Source organism: Ovis aries, chromosome 9, assembly GCF_016772045.2.
Source record: "Ovis aries strain OAR_USU_Benz2616 breed Rambouillet chromosome 9, ARS-UI_Ramb_v3.0, whole genome shotgun sequence".
In the NCBI taxonomy this organism is placed as follows: Eukaryota; Metazoa; Chordata; class Mammalia; order Artiodactyla; family Bovidae; genus Ovis; species Ovis aries.
This window is the reverse complement of record NC_056062.1, coordinates 59,856,803-59,881,818: the sequence shown is the minus strand read 5'-3', so window position 1 is coordinate 59,881,818 and position 25,016 is coordinate 59,856,803. Positions and strand designations below refer to the sequence as shown.

Genomic DNA, 25,016 nt, shown 5'->3' with positions numbered 1-25,016 from the left:
TCCTCTGTCCGTGGGGTTCTCCAGGCAAGAATACTGGAGTGGGTTGCCATTTCCTTCTCCAGGAGATCTTCCCGACCCAGGGATTGAACCCTGGTCTCCTGCATTACAGGTGGATGCTTTACCATCTGAGCTACTAGGGAAGCCCATGAACAACTTAGACAGTATATTAAAAAGCAGAGACATTACTTTGTCAACAAAGGTCCATCTAGTCAAAGCTATGGTTTTTCCAGTAGTTATGTATGGATGTGAGAGCTGGACTATAAAGAAAGCTGAGCACCAAAGAATTGATGCTTTTGAACTATGGTGCTGGAGAAGACTCTTGAAGAGTCTCTTGGACTGCAAGGAGATCCAACCATTCTGTCCTAAAGGAAATCAGCCCTGAATATTTATTGGAAGGACTGATGCCTGAGCTGAAGCTCCAATACTGTGGCCACCTAACGCAAAGAACTGACTCACTGGAAAAGACCCTGATGCTGGGAAAGGTTGAAGGCAGGAGGAGAAGGAGACGACAGAGGATGAGATGGTTGGATGTCACCGACTGGATGGACATGAGTCTGAGCAAGCTCCAGAAGTTGGTGATGGACAGGAAAGTCTGGCCACAGTCCATGCGGTCTCAAAGAGTCGGACACGACTGAGAGACAACTGAACTGATGGTTACTCCCAGGCTTTACATGGACGCTGATGTGATTTGTCCACAGTTGGGCAGTGCTAACTTTGAATATTAGTCCAGGATATCTGGTGTGTGTGAATAAAACAAGGAGAAGTCAGAAAGAAAACAGACTGAAAATTATATATAACATAGTGCCAAAGTGAGAAAAGGGAAGGAAGTGGAGGAATTGTGTGCCATGAGAGACAGAAGTGTTAAATTTATACTTTCCGTGATCAGGAAAGCTTGTCAAATAAACGGACTTTTTAGCAGGAAACAACAACAGGTGGGAAATTAGTATCATGTCACAGTGAAGCTTGTAATATCAAAAACTCAAAATTTCAGGTTTTCAGTTGCAAGTTGTTTGTGACGAAACACGTCGAACTACCCCCTCTGAGTCTGCCTTCTAGTTGTGAAAGGAAAGTAATACTACAAACTTCGTAGGCTCGTGACAAGGCAATAATCAGCAAGGAAATTACCGCGAATTCAGAGTTCTATTAAGAATTTTAACCACTGGCTCAGACTGGGAAACGAACTGTGGGAAAGCCCACCTGCCTTCCACCCTGCACACCGCCCCCTCTGTCTGGAGTGCACCCGGTGATTGGCTGCTCAACACTTCCGACCCGACCCAGTCCAATCCCAGTCGTCCTTGAACCATAGGTTCCCAGGGACCAGCCGAGTGGGCGGGCCCTGTGACGTCTGACGGCGCGCCACGTCACCGTGGCGGAAGTGGCGGCCGCTGTTTTGAAATCAGACCGCCCGAGTCTCACAAGCTCGTACTTACGCCGAGGCCTGAGGTCGAGCATCGTCGGGGGACATCCCCGACACCTATCCTCCAGCCCTGCTGACCTGACGCCGCTGCCACGCCATGTCCACCCCTCCGTTGGCGGCGTCGGGGATGGCGCCCGGGCCCTTCGCCGGGCCCCAGGCCCAGCAGGCGGCCCGAGAGGTTAACACTGCATCGCTCTGCCGAATCGGGCAGGAGACGGTCCAAGACATCGTGTACCGCACCATGGAGATCTTCCAGCTCCTGAGGAACATGCAGGTGGGAAGGAGGGCGGGCCCCGCTCCGGGGCGTGCTTGGAGAAAGGGAGGTGCTTCTGAGAGGGAAGGAGCAGCTGGTTTAATTGTTACCTGGGGTCCCTCGGCGTCGATGCGGCGGCCCTGGGCAATCCACGAGTATGGGGTCGCCCCCATTTACATTCAGAAGTGTTCCCCGATAAAGTGTCTGTCCCCAAGATGTGAAGGTGATGTTTTGCAGACCAGATTTCTGAAAAGGATGAAGCCGCATTTTCTAGATTCGACCAGGTTCTGTAGGCTCTAAGCGAACTCTTGTATCTTTCAAGGTAGAGGTGGGCCTAACTCCTCCACGCTCTTTGGGTTATTTTAATCTCATATTTTTCCACAGAATACTTTGTGATGGTTCAAGGAGTTGAATTCAGATTCTGCTAACCATTTTTGCTAAACAGCTTTATTTTGGTATAGCTGATTCCCAATACAATGCATTTATTCAAAGTTTTGACACGTGTACTTGTGAAACCAACGTCCGTCACCCCACAGTTCCCTCTGTGGAGAAGTGAGCACATTCTCGTGTCCCTTTTAAATCTTTACTTCTGGCTCTCCATCCACAGGCAGTCTCTCTTTTGCTTTCTGGCATCATAGCTAGTTGGCATTTTCTAGAGTTTCATACGCATGAAATCATACACTATGATTGGTGGGGGACGCGGATCTGGCTTCTTTCACTCAACAAATATCAATAGGTCATTCCTTTTCATTGCTGAACAGTATTCTATTGTATGAATATGTCACAATTAGTGTATCTGTTGATGGCCATTTGGTTTGTATCCACTTTGGAGTATTATAAATAATACTTCTGAGTGTTCAGCTACAAATGTTTGTGTGAACATGTGTTTCATTTCTCTTGAGTAGGTAGATGCCTAGGCATGGAATTTCTGGGTTATGAGGGAAATGACTGATTACCATTTTAAGAAACTTTTCCAAAAGTTTCCTCATCCTTGCCAGTAGTTGTTAGTGTCTTTCTTTTTCCTTTTTTTTTTGGAATTGTATGTCTTTCTGTTTCATCAGTACTTTCTCCCAGCCTGTGGCATGTCTTTTTATTCTCTTCACATTGTCTTTTGAAGAACAGATATTTTAAATTTTGATGAAATCCAATTTATTGATTTGTCCTTTTACAGATTTTGGGTTTTGGTGCCATATGTAAGAAATCTTTCCCTAACCCAAAGATTTCTTATGTTTTCTTCTGAAGTTTTATAGTCTTAGGTTTTACATTTAGGTCTATGATCCACATGGAGTTACTTTCTTAAAATAATGATAGATATGGATCTGTCCTTTTTTTTTTTTTTTTTTTTTGCGTTTGGATATCGTCATTCCAGCACTATTTTCCTATTTTACTAACCCATTTTTAAGGCTTATCTTCCTACTGTGTGATGTGGATATCATTCTTGTTTTATGGATGAGGATTCTATGGCTCTGAGAGGTGAAGTGACAGAGGTGATAGTCAGTGTAGGGTAAATTTGAAACCAGGTCCTCAGACTCTTAGAACTTTCAAACTCTTATTTCAGCTGGTACACTAAATAAGTGTTTAGTGGTGTTTTATTGCCTTTTTAAATAAAATGGTTGGGGTATTTTTCCTCTTGATTCTAGAAGTAGTACAACTGTATGGAAATATTTTAAGACCCTGTGAATAAGCCACTGTGAGATAAAAAGGGAATCCAAGAGGAGATATGAAATCTTTGGCAATTATTTTAAAAATTTACAGATTAAAATTTAAAATACAAATTAAATGATCTCAGAATTTAGCAATTATTCATTTTTAAGCTGCTCTATTGGACTAGTAGAGCTAATAGCTAACGTTTATCAAATACTTTCCTTAGTCAGGTACATTGTTATAATAACAGTTCTAAGAAGTATTTTTATCTCTATTTTACAATTAAGGAAACTGAGACTTAAAGAAAGTAGAATTTACTCAACATCATGTATGACTGGTAGCTTTTTCTACTAACCTCTTTATTATACTAACTTGCTATCAACAGTTTATATTATGAACAGAGAGCTAATACAAATCCATGACTGACAGTGAAAGAACTGAGCTCTCAAAAGATACTATCAATAACTAGATTACATGCGGACATATATTCAAAGCCAATTTGTAAGGACTACAATAACTGTTCCTTTGTGCTTGTGAATTCTGTGTTTTAACTCACTAAGACCCTTTGGGCCATATCATAATCGGCTGTAAATTAAGCAACAGTGTGCTCCTTAATTTATAGAAAGCTGGGAGGAGAAGTGATACAAACAAGACTACATATAAACTATTTGTTAATACATTTTTAAGTTCAAATTTTTAAAATTATCGTCTATATTATTAATCCAGAAGCATGAGGTGCCATAAATACCAACTTCTGAGGTTATTTCTGAGCATTGGTTTTAGAGAAGTCCTTTTATTAGTTGTCCTTTAGCCTCTTGAGAATCTGATGGAAACTACAGACTCTCTTCTGAGAAGACTGCACATATAAAGAAACATTCTGAATAAAATTTCATGGGGCTAACAGATGTCTCCCTCCAAATCACTAGAACCTAGGTTGATTCCTTGCATGAAAAAGTATTGCTTTGGTTCTATTTGTTATGCTTTAAATCTTACCTTTTTTAAAAAAATATAAAATATATTCTGAATTCAGAAATGAAAAGGGACATTACAGTGAACATTCCTCCTCCTCTGCTGCTTGTCTAACCTCTCTCCCCAGTTCATTTCAGTCACTCAGTCATGTCTGATTCTTTGCGACCCAATTGAATGCAGCACGCCAGGCTTCCCTGTCCATCACCAGTTCCCGGAGCTTGCTCAAACTCATGTGCATCCAGTCGGTGATGCCATCCAACCATCTCATCCTCTGTCGTCCCCTTCTTCTCCCACCTTCAGTCTTTCCCAGCATCAGGGGAATGAGTGAGTCAGTTCTTCACATCAGGTGACCAAACTATTGGAGTTTCAGCTTCAGCATCAGTCCTTCCAATGAGTATTCAGGACTGATTTCCTTTAGGATGGACTGGTAGGATCTCCACGCAGATGATCCTTGGATCATGTTTATTCAGTTCAGTCCAGTCGCTCAGTCGTGTCCGACTCTTTGTGACCCCATGAATCGCAGCATGCCAGGCCTCCCTGTCCATCACCAACTCCCGGAGTCCACTCAGACTCGTGTCCATCGAGTCAGTGATGCCATCCAGCCATCTCATCCTCGGTCATCCCCTTCTCCTCCTGCCCCCAATCCCTCCCAGCATCAGAGTCTTTTCCAATGAGTCAACTCTTCACATGAGGTGGCCAAAGTACTGGAGTTTCAGCTTCAGCATCATTCTCTTCAAAGAATTCCCAGGGCTGATCTCCTTCAGAATGGACTGGTTGGATCTCCTTGCAGTCCAAGGGACTCTCAAGAGTCTTCTCCAATACCATAGTTCAAAAGCATCAATTCTTTGGTGCTCAGCTTTTACATACAAAACATACTCTTACACATGTGTACTATACTAAATAGAGATAGAAATGTGAGTATCTTCGCAGTTCAGTTCACTCACTCAGTTGTGTCTGACTCTTTGTGACCCCATGAATCGCAGCACACCAGGCCTCCCTGTCCATCACCAACTCCCGGAGTTCACTCAAACTCATGTCCATCGAGTCAGTGATGCCATCCAGCCATCTCATCTTCTGTCGTCCCCTTCTCCTGCTGCCCCCAATCCCTCCCATAATCAGAATCTTTTCCAATGAGTCAACTCTTCCCATGAGGTGGCCAAAGTAATGGAGTTTCAGCTTCAGCGTCAGTCCCTCCAGTGAATACCCAGGACTGGTCTCCTTTAGAATGGACTGGTTGGATCTCCTCCCAGACCAAGGGACTCTCAAGAGTCTTCTCCAGCACCACAGTCCAAAAGCATCAATTCTTTGGCACTCAGCTTTCTTCACAGTCCAACTCTCACATCCGTACATGACCACTGGAAAAACCATAGCCTTGACTAGATGGACCTTTGTTGGCAAATTAATGTCTCTGCTTTTGAATATGCTATCTAGGTTGATCATAACTTTCCTTCCAAGAAGTAAGCGTCTTTTAATTTCATGGCTGCAATCACCATCTGCAGTGATTTTGGAGCCCCCAAAAATAAAGTCTGACACTGCTTCCACTGTTTCCCCATCTACTTCCCATGAAGTGATGGGACCAGATGCCATGATTTTCGTTTTCTGAATGTTGAGCTTTAAGCCAACCTTTTCACTCTCCTCTTCCACTTTCATCAAGGGGCTCTTTAGCTCCTCTTCACTTTGTCATAAGGGTGGTGTCATCTGCATATCTAAAGTTATTGATATTTCTCCCGGCAATCTTGATTCCAGCTTGTGCCTTTTCCAGCCCAGCACAAAACTCAGCAGTGGCCACAGGACAGGAAAAGGTTAGTTTTCATTCCAATTCCAAAGAAAGGCAATGGCAAAGAATGCTCAAACTACCGCACAATTGCACTCGTCTCACAAGCTAGTAAAGTAATGCTCAAAATTCTCCAAGCCAGTCTTCAGCAATACGTGAAACGTGAACTTCTAAAGCTGGTTTTAGAAAAGACAGAGGACCCAGAGATCAAATTGCCAACATCCGCTGGATCATCGAAAAAGCAAGAGAGTTCCAGAAAAACATCTATTTCTGCTTTACTGACTATGCCAAAGCCTTTGAGTGTGTGGATCACAATAAACTCTGGACAATTCTGAAAGAGATGGGAATACCAGACCACCTGACCTGCCTCTTGAGAAATCTGTATGCAGGTCAGGAAGCAACAGTTAGAACTAGACATGGAACAACAGACTGGTTCCAAATAGGAAAAGGAGTACATTAAGGCTGTATATTGTCACCCTGCTTATTTAACTTCTATGCAGAGTACGTCATGAGTATCTTCTAGTCTTTATTAAATACAAAATATAGGCAAAGTATGTAGTATCTATAATGTAGGTACAAAATAATGTAGTACCATAATAGTACAAATAAATGTAATACCATAATAAAGGTATAGCCTGCTTCTGTATGTAAAGTGTAATTATTATTTTCTTATTGTCACCCAAACAAGAAAGCCGTGACCCTTTGAAAATTTTTTCTTATTTTTTAATGTTTTGAAAGTTCATAAATTGAAAGATCATGAGAAATCCCACATAGTATTGTGGAGGGTGAACTCTCAGTGCTTTTGTCCTTTAAACTGTTTCCACTAATTGAGTATTTGATACTTTAACCCTTTTCTTTGAGATATCATCTGCAGAGTGTTTTAATGCTTGAAAACTTCCAAAAATCCTAATATTATAAAAAACTAATTTCAAAGAATTTTAAAAGATCCATCTCCTTAAGTTATAAACCATAACATTATAGGAAATTTAAAAATGAAATAAAAGAAGAAAATCAATTATTAAGCCTATCTTCCTATTACATCTTTTATGAACTATTACCTTTTAATAACTATATATATATATATATATATATCTACGTATATGCCTTTGGTTTTTTTTTCCCCCTCCGTATTTATGGTTTTACCTACTTGGAACAATAGTGGCTCTTATTTTCTTTCTTCTCTGAACACTGTATCAGGCTTTTTTTGATTCCTACCTCAGCTGTTTAGAAAAGAAAAAAAGGATCAAGTGAGGTTTAGAAAAGACTGGATTGATCTTCTAGCTATTAGACATTAGTTGGACTTTTGATTTTAAGTCACTTTATAATCCCTACGATAAGTGTATGAATTAGTGATTTTAATGAAATTACCTTGTATACTAGAAACCATGGTACAAACTTTGTTAATTCTAGTTTTAGGATAATTTCACAGATCAAATTGTGGGAATAAAATATTGTAAAGATGTACACAGATAGGAAGATTTTGTAAGTTTCAGCACTGCACAAAATGTGCATTTAGTTGTAAGTAGTAGTCAGTTTTTCCATTTACGTGTGATTTTTGTCATTTCAGTATGTATCTTGGCTTCTTTTGGTAAAATTCCTGAATTAAAAGTATATAAGCATCCAAGACAGAGTTATGATTGTAGCAGTTATTTGCAATAATTTATTAATAATGTTCAAGTACAGATTGATTTGTTACTATATATTGCCTGCTATTGATTTCTTTTTAAAGTAAAACTTTTGGTGACAGCTTTATGTTTTAATGCATGCCTGCTGCTGCCGCTGCCGCTAAGTCACTTCAGTCGGGTCCGACTCTGTGCGACCCCATAGACGGCAGCCCACCAGGCTCACTTGTCCCTGGGATTCTCCAGGCAAGAACACTGGAGTGGGTTGCCATCTTCTCCAATGCGTGAAAGTGAAGTCGCTCAGTCGTGTCTGACTCTTAGCAACCCCATGGACTGCAGCCCACCAGGCTCCTATGTCCATGGCATTTTCCAGGCAAGAGTACTGGAGTGGGGTGCCATTGCCTTCTCTGAATGCATGTCTAGAGCATCTTAATTATAATAGTTAAGGTATCTTGAGATTGTTTTTGCAACAATAGCAGCATACTCTTCTTTTTCTTCTACTGAAAAGTCCTATCTTCATTTTTTTCCTTTTCTTCTTTTCCTTAAAATTGTATTTTGAGTTGTTTGAATTCAGCTCCTGGTTGAGTTCAGCACCTTGCTGCTTTTACATTATCTTAAGTGATATTAAAATTGTATATTCTTTTTAGTTATAATATAAAGCTGTGGTATAAATATAATCAAAAGTGAGAGGCAGAAAGCATTTCAGCTGATCAGAAAGGCTTATCACAAAGTCTTATAGAATTGCTTGACAGTATGCTAAGGAGCTAATTAATAAATGAGCATATATTACTGTTAAATTCTTAAAGTTGCACTTGATTCATTGTCAGGAACAGCTGGCTTTTATGCATTGCTCAAAGACTGTTTCTGTTTGTTAGCTTTGCTTAAAGAAAATCTTGATTTTCATTACTTTATGTTTTGGGGTTTTTGTCCGAGAAGCTGCCAAACGGTGTCACTTACCATACTGGAACATACCAAGACCGGTTAGCAAAACTCCAGGATCATCTTCGCCAACTTTCTATTCTCTTCAGGAAGCTGAGACTGGTCTATGATAAATGCAATGAAAACTGCGGAGGGATGGATCCCATTCCAGTAGAGGCAAGTTTTAGTGGTCGAGGGAGGGTGAATGTAAGAGGCTTAGGACATTTGTAATTTTTTCCCTTTTTCTCTTCTATTTTCACAGTATTTCCAGATTTTGATCATACTGGTTTCACTTTTGACTAGAAAAGATGAAATTGTGAGATATATGTGTGTGTGTATATATATAGAACTGTCTTTTCATGTTGATAATTTCTTGCAGACTTTAGCATCCAGGCTGATAGTGAATTTTTGTTGTTGGGGGAGATTATCGGAGATTATCTGTGGCAACTTCTATTATTGCTCTCAGTGTCTCATTTTAATTAAATCAGTGCATGATGTCTTAGTAGACATTTTAATAGTATTGTAAAATACTTTTACAGTGGTTTTCATGTAAGTTCTTTATGGATAAAAGGTTATAACCATTTTTATCATTATTAAATTATCTTAGTAGAATCACTCTAGTTTTTAAATGTATTTATTTAAGTTTAATCTTGGGTCATAGGTATATTTTAGTTAATCAGGTATACAGTTATTTTTATAGGTGGTCCTTTCCTGTTGACAAGTGATAATCTCTGCCAGCAGAGGTAGCTGGTGCCAGGGAGTGGGGTTAGATGTTCTCTCACTCTATATAAAAGAATAGTTTCATGTCATCAGTGCTTGCTTATTTGAGTGAGCAGCATATATGGGGTGAACAGGGAAAGAGTAAACTGCAATACAGCCTGAAAAAAAGTGGTCAGAGATGTGGAGGGTCAGAAATATGGTGGACTCTGACAGAGGCTGCAGAAAAGTCAAGGAAAATAAGGAATGAAAACTGTCCAGCAGATTTTACTAGAGGAAATTTGTTGGTACATTTGGTCGGAGCTTTGGTGGAAAGATAGCAACAGAAGTCAGATCACAGTGAGCTGAAGATTAAACAGAAAGTAAGGAACTGAAGCCAAAAAGTGGATATCCATCTTTCAAGAAGCTTAGACTAAAAACAAAAGAAGAAAGCAGTAGGTGGTAGGAGGGATAGAGTTTGGGTCCCCGCCTCCCGCCCCTTCCAAATGGGAGAACTTGTTTAGATGAAAATGGAAGAAAACAGTCAGATGAGGTCAGGGGAAACTAAGGAAGTCGGGAGGGCAGAGGAATCAGTGTACAGGAATGAAGATTAAATGTATTTGAGATGAAGGACCACTGTCTGCATTTGGAGAGAGGAAAGGAAGAAAGTAGTTGTGGATGTAGGCAAATTTATATTTGTCCCAAGAATTCACAGAAGTTTGGCCAGATTGATTACTGGTTATACTAGTTACTTACCTCTGTCCTATTCCTGCATTGGTGATATAAGATGGAAGAGACAAGCCTCTGGTGACTCTCTAAGGGGTTTCATCAAACAAATGTCATCACAAATCTATACATATCTAATTATAATTCTGCTGGAAGTTTCATTGCTATATAAACTTTTTCTCTTACAAAAAAACTTTCTCCCAAATATAAGACATCTAGAAATGTACATAGACACTTTGATAACAAGTAAATCACAATTATATATGTCCATGAAGTTCCTTTCTTTCTAGTATAGATCAAGGCAGCCTATTCTAGCTGAATGGACATAAAGTACTTAAGGGTGGGACTTGTATCTTATTTGGCATTATTTTTGCAGTGTCTGCTCACCCAGTGTCTGCAAATTAAATATTTGCTGATTGACTGAGTAGGACATTACTTAATTACATGTGACAACTAATTTTGCTAAAAGGACTGTTTTGCAAAAGAAACCAAAAAAGCAAATGTACAGAACTTATTGAAATGATACATACTTCTAATGCTTTTATTTTAGGCCATCACTTGAATTAAAATGTGTTTTTGTACTGTTAAGATAAAAGTGTAAAATTGATCTTTATTGGATGTATTATCTATGCCAGTATAATTGGAAATTGCGTGTCATATCTTTGACTTTTAACTTGTGTCTGTCACTCTCAGCAACTTATTCCATATGTGGAAGAAGATGGCTCAAAAGATGACCGGGCTGGCCCACCTCGTTTTGCTAGTGAAGAGAGGCGAGAAATTGCGGAAGTCAATAAAGTGAGTTGCTAGTCTGTATGTCTTACATTTCTGAATTATTGATAAAAATTAAAAGGGAGTCTATGTAACGCAAAAACATAATTTGGACCTGAAGTTGTTTCTGTGGCAAATTTAACCTACTTAAGAGTACGACCCCAAACTCAGAGGTAAACAGAAATGCCATCTAGTTAGTCAGAAGATCCCAGAATTCAGGCAGTAAAGCTCTTGGAAAGGCCTCATAGGCGCTCTGTCACGACCCATTTACATTTTCTTCTCCAGGCAGAATTGTAGCTCTCTAGGTTACAGCATATTTGGAGCAGCAAATGATAATACTTTACAAGTAGGAGATGTGAATGTCTCAATAGCTGAATAAGAAATTGAGAGTTATCAAGTTATCCCATCCCACCCTTCACCCTACAAAAGTTCCTAACTTGAATTTATTGCTGAGTACTTTCAGAAGTTCAGAAGATAATGTTCAGATAGTTCTCCTGAAACACAGGGAAATAAGGGGTGTTGTTGGTCCATTCTGGGATAGAAGCATGGCTAACAAATAGCACACAAAATGAAACTACCAGCCTTGGTGCTTTACTTAAAAATAAGTGCCCCCACCTCCTGCCTCACTCCTGAAATTCTTAGTGCTAGTTAATAGAATTCATCAGGACATTAATCTACCACAGCCAAAGAGGGTTTTCTGAGGTAGAGGAGGATGACTTAGTTTACTTATATAAGGTCTGTAGGCCAGATTGAAAAAAATTGTTTTTCCTCAGATCTAGAAGACATTTGATAGACTTAAAATGTTGCTGACTCAAAGAATGCTTAAAATTATTAATGTGGTAGTCTTAAAAAAAGAATGTTTAATCTCAAATATGTAGTCAACATTTTTCATAGAAATGAAATACAGAACTAGTCACATTGCTGCTGCTGCTGCTGCTAAGTTGCTTCAGTCGTGTCCGACTCTGTATGACCCTATAGATGGCAGCCCACCAGGCTCCCCCATCCACGGGACTCTTCAGGCAAGGGTTGCCATTTCCTTCTTCAAAGCATTCATGCATGCTGAGTCACTTCAGCTGTGTCCAACTCTGTGCTACCCCATGGACAGCAGCCCACCAGGCTCCTCTGTCCATGGGATTCTCCAGGCAAGAATACTGGAGTGGGTTGCCATTTCCTTCTCCAGTCATATTAAAAACAGGCAGAAAATAAGATGCCTTATACTACTGTGTTTGATGCTATTTTAGAAATTATAGCCAGTGAAACAACCTTTATGAAGCAAAAGTTATTATATACAAATTTGTTAAGTTTGTTAAGGTAGTACATAACATTATAGCTTAAGCTTCTGAAGCTCAAAGCAGCTCACTGATTAACAAGTAGAGGCAGTAAGTATTTGATAAAAGAGCTTAAAGATTTATACCATTTTCCTATAATGTTATAAACCAGTTAGATTATAAGATCCTATTCACAGTTGCAACAACAAATATTAAGTAGTTAGGATTTCCATAATATATGAGACTAAACTTAATATATATAAAAGGATTATTTTTTGGTAAAACTTTTTATGTTATATTGGAGTATAGCTGATTAACAATGTTATGATAGTTTCAGGTGAACAGCAAAGGGACTCAGCCATACTTACACATGTATCCATTCTCCCCCAAACTGCCCTCCCATTCCAGCTGCCACATACCATTGAGCAGAATTCCATGTGCTGTACAGTAGGTCCTTTTTGTTATCCATTTTAAATATAGAAGTGTATACATGTCCAACACAAACTCCCTAACTGTCCCTTCCCAAGAAAAATCCCGAATAAAGAACCTAATCTTATACCTAAAATGACTAGAGAAAGATCAGATAAAACCTAATGTTAGTAGAAGGAAAGAAACCATAAAGATCACGGCAGAAATAAATGAAATAGAGACAAAGAAAACAGTTGCAAAGATGAATGAAACTAAAAGCTGGTCCTTTGAAAAGATAAACAGAATTCATAAACCCCTAGCCAGACTCATAAAGAAATTTTGAACAGTTGAAAAAACACATGACATTCTTACATGGGCAATAACTACTCTAAAAATGCCAGTCTTGATTATTTCATAGTTTTTTATTTATTTTTTAATTCAAAGATAATTGCTTTACAGAATAGTGTCAGTAACACTCCAAGTACAAATGTGAATTCTCTTGAAATTGCACAAAATAGTAAGATTTTAGTGCAATACCGATCAAAAAACAAACAAAAAATTGGAACTTTTTTCCTTGAGAGCATACTCAAATACATATAATAAAAAAAAAAATCCAGTAGGAGTAATAAAACGAACAGACTCTTTGCTTCAAAAATTAAAATGTTAGATGAAGCATATTATAAAAACAATAATTAAGTGTGAAATACTGGCATAAGAACAGATTCAATTCAGTTCAGTCATTCAGTTGTGTCTGACTCTGTGACCCTGTGAACTTCAGCATGCCAGGCCTCCCTGTCCATCACTCAAACTCATATCCATTGAGTCGGTGATGCCATCCAACCATCTCATCTTCTGTCATCCCCTTCTCCTCCCACCTTCAGTCTTTTCCAGCATCAGGGTCTTTCCCAATGATTCAATTCTTCGCATCAGGTGGCCAAAGTATTGGGAGTTTCAGCTTCAACATGAGTCCTTCCAATGAATATTCAGGGCTGATCTCCTTTAGAATGGACTGGTTGGATCTCCTTGCAGTCCAAGGGACTCTTAAGAGTCTTCTCCAACACCACAGTTCAAAAGCATCAATTCTTCGGCGCTCAGCTTTCTTTATATTCCAACTCTCACATCCATTGGAATGAAAACTAACATTTTCCAGTCCTGTGGCCACTGCTGAGTTTTCCAAATTTGCTGGCATATTGAGTGCAGCACTTTCACAGCATCATCTTTCAGGATTTGAAATAGCTCAGCTGGAATTCCATCACTTCCACTACCTCTGTTCGTAGTGATGTGTCCTAAGGCCCACTTGACTTCGCATTCCAGGATGTCTGGCTCTAAGTGGGTGATCACACCATCATGGTTATCTGGGTCGTGAAGATCTCTTTTGTATGGTTCTTCTGTGTATTCTTGCAACCTTTTCTTAATATCTTCTGCTTCTATTAGGTCCATACCATTTATATCCTTTATGAGCGCATCTCTGCACGAAATGTTCCTTTGGTATCTCTAAATTTCTTGAAGGGATCACTAGTCTTTCCCATTCTATTGTTTTCCTCTATTTCTTTGCATTGATCACTAGGGAAGGCTTTCTTATCTCTCTTTGGTGTTCTTTGGAACTCTGTATTCAAATGGGTATATCTTTCCTTGTCTCCTTTGCTTTTCACTTCTCTTCTTTTCACAGCTATCTGTAAGGCCTCCTCAGACAACCATTCTGCTTTTTTGCATTTCCTTTTCTTGGGGACGGTCTTGATCCATGTCTCCTGTACAGTGTCACGAACCTCCGTCCATAGTTCAGAAAGAATGAACAGACGGAGCCAAAGCAAAAACACCATCCAGTTTTAGATGTGAATGATGATAGAAGCAAAGTCCGATGCTATAAAAAGCAATACTGCATAGGAACCTGCAATGTTAGGTCCATGAATCAAGGCAAATTGGAAGTGGTCAAACAGGAAATGGCAAGAGTGAATATCAACCTTTTAGGAATCAGGAAACTAAAATGGACTGGAATGGGTGAATTTAACTCAGATGACCACTGTATCTACTACTGGGGGCAAGAATCCCTTAGAAGAAATGGAGTAGCCATCATGGTCAACAAGAGTCCAAAATGCAATACTTGGATGCAGTCTCAAAAATGACAGAATGATCTCTGTTCATTTCCAAGGCAAACCATTTAATATCACAGTAAACCAAGTCTATGCCCCAGCCAGTAATGCTGAAGAAGCTGAAATTGAATGGTTCTATGAAGACCTACAAGACCTTCTAGAACTAACACCCCAAAAGATATCCTTTTCATTATAGGGGACTGGAATACAAAAGTAGGAAGTCAAGAAATACTTGGAGTAACAGGCAAATTTGGCCTTGGAGTACAGAACAAAGTAGGGCAAAGGCTAATAGGGTTTTGCGAGAGAACATACCAGTCATAGCAAACACCCTCTTCCAACAACACAAGAGAAGACTCTACACATGGACATCACCAGATGGTCAATACTGAAATCAGATTGATTACATTCTTTGAAGCCAAAGGTGTAGAAGCTCTATACAGTCAGCAAAAACAAGACCAGGAGCTGACTGGCTCAGATCTTGAACTCCTTATTGCCAAATTCAGACTTAAATTGAAGAAAGTAGGGAAAACCACTAGACCATTCAGGTAGGACCTAAATCAAATCCCTTACAATTATACAGACAGATTAGTGAAATAATATTCAGAAAAACTGTCTTACTATTATATTAATATATGAGAATTTAATATGACATAAGAGTGATTATGTGGAAAATTAGTCTTTAAAAATAGACACTTTGGGGGAAATTTAGCTAGTTTTTACATTACACCATGTGTCAAAATGAATTTCAGAGTTGAAAATAAGACTTGTAAAACAAAATATTAGAAAACTAAAAGAAAAATATATATAAAAACTCAGTAAAAAAAAAAAAAAGATTTTTCTAAAATAACATTTAAGAAAATTTTATGAGGTAGACTATACATTAAGAATATTTTCAGCAAATTTAACAGTAATAAGCAGAAAGAATTTACAGTAGAGATTAGGAGGGGAAACTTTTAAGTTAAATCTTGAAGAGTAAGTGGTGTTTGGTAGTCCAGAGAGATGAGCCATCCATATATTAAGAAGTGTTATATGTTTCTGTTGATAATCTTATATATTAGTTCACAATGGATGTGTTCTATTATTTTTCTCTGTAGTAAGGATGTTATGAAATGTATAGGTAAATAAAACACCATTGTGATGATAACTTTGATTTCAGAATGCTACATGTGACTTAAATATAGTTTGTTCTCTAACCTAGAAGATATTATGATATTTTGGTGGGGCAGGGGAGAGAAAAGCTTCAGGATGAGATCATTTCTCTAAAGATAAGTTTCATTTCACTTCCTATTTCTCTAAGTTTCTCCCTTTTTCTAATATGATTTTGAAATAGCCTATTCTGTGGAGGAGTCTGGTGGGGTACAGTCCAGGGGGCCACAAAGAGTCAGACATAACTAAGTGACTTCACTTTCACTTTCTTTTCAAATAATCAGAATATAGTAATTCTTTGACAGTGTGTAATCAAAACATTCTTACTAGCTAGAATTTTGTGAAGTTTAAGATAAGGATATAATTGATACAAAGCAGTTGACATGTAAAAGTATTTCTCCATATTAGGATGTAGGTCTCTTTATGGTCTCTGTCTAGGACCCACCTACCTCTTTCCTTCCCCCAATTCTTTCAGTGTGGTTATGTCATAATTGGGATTCAGTAAATATTTTGTGTTCATATTATTATGGCACATAGATACTGTTTATTGCTAAACCACGTAGGAAACCAGAGTTATATTTCCTTGAACAATTTTTTGTTTTCCTAGAGTTAATAGTTCTATAATTTTGAAAAATTTTGATTAGTTCTTTATGCATCTGTGGGAGCAGCTCAGTACTGTTTCCCAACTTTCCAGCATCAAATTATCAACTGACTTATAGGTTTGTTCCCCCCATTCCACCCTGCCCCCAGAATCCTCTGTCTTGCTGGGACGATCTTGCTAGGTCTGAATTGAATGCTCACTAAGCCTGGTATTCAACTACTGTCCTAGGGCCTTTCCTTCACCTCTTCAGTTAATTTTACTATCTCCTCAGCCTCCCATCTTCCTCTTTCTTGGTTTATTTCCTCCCTTGTTTGTAAGGTTCATACATCAGTGGCTTCTTCAGGAGGAATGTAGGGAAGGGAATGGCAAACCACTTCAGTATTCTTGCCTTGAGAACCCCATGAACAGTATGAAAAGGCAAAATGATAGGATACTGATAGAGGAACTCTCCAGGTCGGTAGGTGCCCAATATGCTACTGGAGATCAGTGGAGAAATAACTCCAGAAAGAATGAAGGGATGGAGCCAAAGCAAAACAATACCCAGTCGTGGATGTGACTGGTGATAAAAGCAAGATCCAGTGCTGTAAAGAGCAATATTGCATAGGAACCTGGAATTTTGGGTCCATGAATCAAGGCAAATTAAAAGTGGTCAAACAGGAGATGGCAAGAGTGAACGTCAACATTCCAGGAATCAGTGAACTAAAATGGACTGGAATGGGTAAATTTAACTCAGATGACCATTATATCTACTACTGTGGGCAAGAATCCCTTAAAAGAAACGGAGTAGCCATCATGGTCAACAAGAGAGTCCAAAATACAGTACCTGGATGCAATCTTAAAAATGAGAGAATGATCTCTGTTCGTTTGCAAGGCAAACCATTCAATATCATGGTAATCCAAGTCCATGCCCCAACCAGTAACACTGAAGAAGCTGAAGTTGAACGGTTCTATGAAGACCTACAAGACCTTCTAGAAGTAACACCCCAAAAAGATGTCATTTTTGTTTTAGGGGACTGGAATGCAAAAGTATAGGAAGTCAAGAAACATCTGGAGTAACAGGAAAATTTGGCCTTGGAATATGGAATGAAGCAGGGCAAAGACTAATAGAGTTTTGCCAAGAAAATGCACTGGTCATAGCAAACACCCTCTTCCAACAACACAAGAGAAGACTCTACACATGGACATCACCAGATGGTCAACACCGAAATCAGATTGTTTATATTCTTTGCAGCCAAGATGGAGAAGCTCTATACAGTCAGCAAAAACAAGACCAGGAGCGGACTGTGGCTCAAATCATGAACTCCTTATTGCCAAATTCAGACTTAAATTGAAGAAAGTAGGGAAAACCACTAGACCATTCAGGTATGACCTAAATCAAATCTCTTATGATTATACAGTGGATTGAGAAATAGATTTAAGGGATTAGATCTGATAGAGTGCCTGAAGAACTATGGACGGAGGCTCGTGACATTGTATAGGAGACGGATCAAGATCATCCCCATGGAAAAGAAATGTAAAAAATGAAAATGGCTATCTGGGGAGGGCTTACAATAGCTGTGAAAAGAGAGAAGCAAAAAGTAAAGGAGAAAAGGAAAGATATAAGCATCTGAATGCAGAGTTCCACAGAATAGCAAGGAGAGATAAGAAAGCCCTCCTCAGCGATCATGCAAAGAAATAGAGGAAAACAACAGAATGGGAAAGACTAGAGACCTCTTCAAGAAAATTAGAGATACCAAGGGAACATTTCATGCAAAGATGGGCTCGATAAAGGACAGAAATGGTATGGACCTAACAGAAGCAGAAGATATTAAGAAGAGGTGGCAAGAATACACAGAACAACTGTACAAAAAAGACCTTCATGACCAAGATAATCACAATGGTGTGATCACTCACCTAGAGCCAGACATCCTGGAAAGTGAAGTCAAGTGGGCCTTAGAAAGCATCACTACGACCAAAGCTAGTGGAGGTGATGGAATTCCAGTGGAGCTATTTCAAATCCTGAAAGGTGATGCTGTGAAAGGGCTGCACTCAATATGCCAGCAAATTTGGAAAACTCAGCAGTGGCCACAGGACTGGAAAAGGTCCGTTTTCATTCCAATCCCAAAGAAAGGCAATGCCAAAGAATGCTCAAACTACCAGACAATTGCACTCATCTCACACGCTAGTAAAGTAATGCTCAAAAATCTCCAAGCCAGGCTTCAGCAATACGTGAACCATGAACTCCCTGATGTTCAAGCTGGTTTTAGAAAAGGCAGAGGAACCAGAGATCAAATTGCCAACATCCACTGGATCATGGAAAAAGCAAGAGAGTTCCAGAAAAACATCTATTTCTGCTTTACTGACTATGCCAAAGCCTCCTACTGTGTGGATCACCATAAACTGTGGACAATTCTGAAAGAGATGGGAATACCAGACCACCTGACCTGCCTCTTGAGAAATCTATATGCAGGTCAGGAAGCAATAGTTAGAACTGGACATGGAACAACAGACTGGTTCCAAATAGGAACAGGAGTACGTCAAGGCTGTATACTGTCACCCTGCTTATTTAACTTATATGCAGAATGCATCATGAAAAATGCTAGGCTGGAAGAAGCACAAGCTGGAATCAAGATTGCTGGGAGAAATATCAATAACCTCAGATATGGATATGACACCACCCTTATGGCAGAAAGTGAAGAGGAACTAAAAAGCCTCTTGATGAAAGTGAAAGAGAAGAGTGAAAATGTTGGCTTAAAGCTCAACATTCAGAAAACGAGGATCATGGCATCTGGTCCCATCACTTCATGGGAAGTAGATGGGGAAACAGTGGAAACAGTGTCAGACTTTATTTTTGGGGGCTTCAAAGTCACTGCAGATGTTGACTGCACTCATGAAATTAAAAGAGGCTTACTCCTTGGAAGGAAAGTTATGACCAACCTAGATAGCATATGGAAAAGCAGAGACATTAATATGCCAACAAAGGTCCGTCTCGTCAAGGCTATGGTTTTTCCAGTAGTCATGTATGGATGTGAGAGTTGGACTGTGAAGAAAGCTGAGCGTGGAATAATTGCTGCTTTTGAATTGTGGTGTTGGAGAAGACTCTCGAGAGTCCCTTGGACTGCAAGGAGATCCAACCAGTCCATTCTAAAGGAGATCTGGGTGTTCTTTGGAAGGACTGCTGCTAAAGCTGAAACTCCAGTACTTTGGCCACCTCAGGGGAAGAGTTGACTCATTGGAAAAGACTCTGATGCTGGGAGGGATTGGGGGCAGGAGGAGAAGGGGACGACAGAGGATAAGATGGCTGGATGGCATCACTGACTCGATGGACATGAGTTTGAGTGAACTCTGGGAGTTGGTGATAGACAGAGAGGCCTGACATGCTGCAGTTCACGGGGTGGCAGAGTCGGACACGACTGAGCGACTGAACCGAACTGAAGGTTTTAGTCTTTGTGTATCTGTCCAGTTGATTGTTCGCTGCATATAAAATTATATGTTGTAAATTAATTTCCCTCAGAAATTAAAATGTGTTCTTCCAGAATCTTCTCATATGGCATTTGGTAGATTTTTAAAAGTCTAGTTATAAATATTTTTAGGCTTTGTGAGACATGGTGATCCTTGTTCTGATGTAAAAACCATCCTCAGTTCACAGGCCTTACAAAAACAGGTCACATGCCATCGTTTGTCAACCCCTGTCTATTATGTTTTGTTGTCTTTGTAGATGGAGGATCAAAGATCTGTGGAGCTTCGGATGCTTAATCATGAGCCATTTCTATTTGGGAATGAGGCACTAAGACACTAATCATAGGCTTTGTGAATTGGCTTTCATCATAGCAAGATTGGAAACAAGCTGGCTTTTTTCTTTGGGGAAACCCCAAGGATCATTTGCTGAGATTTTTTTCTTTAGGGCTGTTCAGAATCTTCCAGTGTCCTACACAGAGGGATAGTCTCCTGTCTTCTTGCCTTCTGTGCTGGTGGCACTGAATCCCGGAATCCCCAGCTATTTGGTTCATAAGAAACAAACCTGGTTCCCTCAAAGTGGGAGTGGTTACGGAACTCTGGAGAGGGGACTCAGTCCCGTGTTGGTGAGAAGTAGGAATGAGCAGCCTAGGCTCTCGCTTGTTTCTGTAGCTCTTTGCCTCCAGCTTTCGTCCCCAGGCCTCACAGCAGACTTTGCGGTGGCACTTGCCTCCAGTTCTCCATGGAGGATCAGCCATTCTCAGTGGCCTCCTTCTGGGTGGTACAGTGGTTTCCCCCCATGTCATTTCTCATTCCTGTCATTTACTGTTCCCCTTCCATGCCCCACCTTGAAATGTGCCACCTGGTATCTACTATTGTCTCCTTTCTGATCATCTTTCTCCATGGGAATTTATAGCCTTTTCATTCCCCTCCTGCCATTTTATTAGGGTTTGAGAAAAAAAAGAAACATGTGTTTAGTCCACAGTGTGTATCTGCAGTAAGTTTATTTCAATACACAAAATAGTATTTCTGAAGGTTTATTTAGTTTTGGAATAAAAGCCCATATTTTAAATTCTGTTCCCATTTCTACTTCAGGCATTTGAGAACACTTTTTGATTTTGATTAAACCATTTGAATCTGTTGAATTTGCTGTTGTATGTGCTTCTGGCTTTGGGGTAAAACTTGTTTCATTTAGCATGGTATTGAACTGAAGATTATTACAAAAAGGAAAGAATCCATTAAATGTTTTAAATTAAACAGATTTAAAGCTTAGCCCTGTATTTCCATTGGAAAAAAAAATTTAAAGAGAATTTAGAGAGAAAGTATCTTCTCTTGAGTGGCGGGAGAAGTATTCATTTGATTGGCCTCATAGCTGTCTCTTACTCCTGGAAATTGTCGGTCTAATTTGAGGAAAGACTGAAGAACTAAGTGATAAACAGAGACCAAAAAAAAAAAAAGGGGGGAGAGGCTTACTTCACTCTGAATGACACTCTTAAGGTCCATCCTAAAAAGTTTAAAGTTTGAAAAAAAAAAAATATATATATATATATATTTTTTTTTCCAAGGGGAGAGGCCTAATATTTGGTTAACTCAAATTGAAATTCCCCTTAAAAAGGCAAAAGAGAATAAAGTTAATAGCTAAAAACCAAAGTGGATTTTTTGACCCAAAAAGGTTTTTAACTTATTCCTTAAATAAAGCATCATAAATGTGAATTAAACATAATACATATCCTATTAACCAAGTTATCTTATGTATAATTAGTGCTACTAATTATTTTTTCCTTTCCTCTACTTCTTCAAATTTTGTACCTCCCTCCTGGAATGTAAGATTAAAATATAATTGAAAAATTATAAAACACTGAGTAAACTCATGATCAATTGATATATTTTTCTGCCTTAATGGCACACATACCTGAGTGTTTCTGTGAAAAATGTTTATTTTAAATAACCACCTTCGGATGGTAAAATGTTGGTCTAATCTAATTACGGGCTTCCCTGGTGGCTTGGTGGTAAAGAATCTGCCTGCCAGTGTAGGATATGTGGGTTCAGTCCCTGGGTCGAGAAGCTCCCCTGGAGGAGGAAATGGCAACCCGCTCTAGTATTCTTGCCTAGGGAATCCCATGGACAGGCTATATAGTCCGTGGGGTCACAAAAGAGTCAGACATGACTGAGCGACTAAACAACAATTTAATTACATAATTACACAGATGCTATTAAAAGTCGAAATTAATTGGTTTGATTTTTCAACCACAGCTGCCCCTTGAACAACACAGGTTTGGATAGTGTAGGTCCACTTAGATGCAGATTTTTTTCAGTAAAATACTCAGTACTACACAATCTGCAGCTGACTGAATCTGCAGATGCAGAACCATGGACACAGAGGACAGACTGCTTTGATCAATTGTCACAGCCTTTGGATGAATATTAAATTACAGAGTATTACTTAGCATAAACATTTTTTTCAGTACTCTACTTACACATTCACCTGTTAATGTAACAAATTAGGCACAGCTGATGGATTTTGATAGTAGCAGCTGTCAACCTCTGTTAAAATCAATCAGTGGCAAGATTGTATATATTAAATCCTGTATCATGTCATGAAAATTTATTTACAGTTTAACCACTAATAAGCATAGCTGTCAGCTTTGGTGTTGATATTTTCATGATGTATTTTGGCCCCAGGTATTTTTTAGTTGCATGCTAATTTTTTTAAATTTAAAACTTGGTGGTCTCTTTGAGACAAACTATCCTAATGCCTTATGACATTCTTTACATTAAAAATTTTTACTGTTCCCTAAAGTTGAGTATTACCTTGAAAATATCCTACCTTTTTTTAGTTCTCTTTATTTTTTGAGTTAATGAAGCTAAATTTTTTAATATCAGAATTTATATTTCCAAGTGAGTATTCTTGAAAGTAGCATTTATTCCATTGATGAAACCATTGTAGGAGCCACCTGTAACCTCTGTTTTGATACTGATTTGAAAGTCTCTTTTTAACCACTCATTAATATAATTTTATTACTTCCAGTTACTGCTTAATGAATACGGAAAATGTGATCACTAAGCTTCTGTCACCAAACTTGGCCTTTCAAGAAGCTGAATACCAAGAGGAATTTCTTCCTCCTCCCTTTTGGCTCCTTTCCTCCTGTTCCCTCTCTGACTCTAGATAGAATATGAACAATTTATTTAATCTCAGTTTGCTCTTCAATAAATCAAAATTAACATTTCTAGGTCTCCTTAAATGAACATGATTATGTATGACTTGATCTAGAGGTATTTTAATGTAGTGTCTTTAAAATTATTTAACTAAATGTATTACTTCCAAATGTAATATTTCCAAGAGGTCACTTAAGAGTAATGATTATTATAACAACTAGTGAACACTTTGAAATTCTCTATTTTGATCTTGTTTTATCTACACAGACATTTACTACATACAATTTGAAGGAAAGATGGTTAATAAGAAGTTGATAAACTGTGGCCTGTTAGAGAGCCAGATCTGGAGATAACAGACACATTCCTTGTGCAGTCAGGGCATCCAGCAAATCTCAGTTATGAAGAAGATTCTATCAGGGCTGTGGCATCCTGTCTTCAGTTTTCAGAATTAGAAGTAGATTGCACTTCATGCTTAGAGAAATTAGTGACTTCTGCCACGTTTGAAAGATCAATTGCATTTTTATTATACTTTATATTCTCTATTGACAGTTTATGTTCTGTGCCTACCAGTAACATTTGTTGAATGCTTATGTCTACCCACTCCAATATTCTTGCGTGGAGAATCACATGGACAGAGGAGCCTGGCGGGCTGTTGTCTATGGGGTCTCAAAGAGTCCAACACAACTGAGCAACTGACACTTTGACTTTTCACTCACTTTCACTTACTCGTATGCTAGGCTCACTGCTAACACTTGACGTGAATCAGATCTTTTACTGTCCATAATAACCCTTATGAAATAGGTTCAGTTATTATCCCCATTTTTCTGTTGTGGAAGCTGACGCACAGAGAGATTAAGTAATATTTACTTAGTGAAGAGGCTGAGCGTAAACCCAGAGAACCCAGGCTTTAGGGCCTATATTCTTAACCATTAAGCTACACTGCCTTGTGGAAACCTGTATGCTTAGGTTTTGCAATTGAACATTCAGCTTATTTTCTTCAGTGGTTCGAATGGAGGAGGAAAAAGAGGTAGGGGCTGGAGCCACAGGCTCTGTAGGCTGAATTAGAATTTATTATGCCTTTCAGTGGGTGTTTGCAGCCAGAAAAGCATTGAGACCTTCTGCCTTAGGTGCGTGCTTAGTCCCTCAGTCGTGTCCAACGCTCAGGCTCCTCTGTCCATGGAATTTTCCAGGCAAGAATACTGGAGTGGGTTGCCGTTTCCTACTCCTCCTCTGCCTTAAAGAAGTGTTTAGCTTAATTTCTGTCTGGTTCATTAGAGTTCTGACTTAATGACATTTTAATCTTATATCTCCATGGTCTGTATTTCATGAAACATTTTTTGATAAATTCTTTTGTTTCTGCAGAAACTCAAACAGAAGAATCAACAGCTGAAGCAAATTATGGATCAATTACGAAATCTCATCTGGGATATAAATGCCATGTTAGCAATGAGGAACTAAACTGATATTTAAATCTCCGGCTTTACACGTTATACCGTTTTTTTTCCCCTCAAGTATTTTTTCCCTTTGAAGAAGATTATTTATCAGCTTTCAGTCTAGTCACTAGAATTAAAGTTTCTATTTTTTACACTGTGGTTTTACAGTAAAGTATTCACTGGTGGTTTTTTAAAAAGCTATTGATTCTGTGAAAGACTATTGTAATACATTTTGATGAGATTTGTTTTTGGTTACTCTTCATGAATTGAATAATTGTTTTTTAAAAGCAAAAATAATTAACTTTTGTAAATAAATTTCTAAATTTGATCACTGATTGTTTTGTTCATTTCATTACCTGTTTAGGAGAAAATTAAAGGTTTAAACATTCTTGCAGATGAAAATATCAAGTTCAGTCCATCTGTGGTACAAATTAAACATTAAAGTTACCATTTGAGCTCAATTTAAAAATTTTAGTTTGAGTCCCAATAAAGTCCCTTGGACTGGCAAGGAGATCCAACCAGTCAATCCTAAAGGAAATCAGTCCTGAATATTCATTGGAAGGACTGCCATTGAAGCTGAAACTCCAATACTTTGGCCACCTGATGCGAAGAGCTGATGCATTTGAAAAGACCCTGATGCTGGGAAAGATTGAAGGCAGGAGGAGAAGGGGATGACAGAAGATGAGATGGTT

At 38.8% G+C, this 25,016-nt stretch overlaps 1 protein-coding gene across 4 annotated transcripts; it reads left to right on the top strand.

Annotated features, from left to right (window-relative positions):
- Nucleotides 1-1,371: 1,371 nt before the first annotated feature.
- MED30 (mediator complex subunit 30) lies at nucleotides 1,372-24,652 on the top strand. Of its 4 annotated transcripts, none has more exons than XM_004011987.4 (4): nucleotides 1,372-1,691; nucleotides 8,616-8,774; nucleotides 10,713-10,814; nucleotides 24,254-24,652. In XM_004011987.4, the coding sequence occupies exons 1-4, from the start codon at nucleotides 1,515-1,517 to the stop codon at nucleotides 24,347-24,349; spliced, it is 534 nt and encodes a 177-aa protein (XP_004012036.3). In that variant the 5' UTR covers nucleotides 1,372-1,514; the 3' UTR covers nucleotides 24,350-24,652. The 4 variants fall into 4 exon arrangements, with proteins under 4 accessions (XP_004012036.3, XP_042110305.1, XP_060249444.1 ...); XM_042254371.2 differs by having other exon boundaries at nucleotides 19,998-24,652; XM_060393461.1 differs by lacking the exon at nucleotides 24,254-24,652 and adding an exon at nucleotides 12,387-12,506.
- The last annotated feature ends 364 nt before the right edge of the window (nucleotides 24,653-25,016 follow it).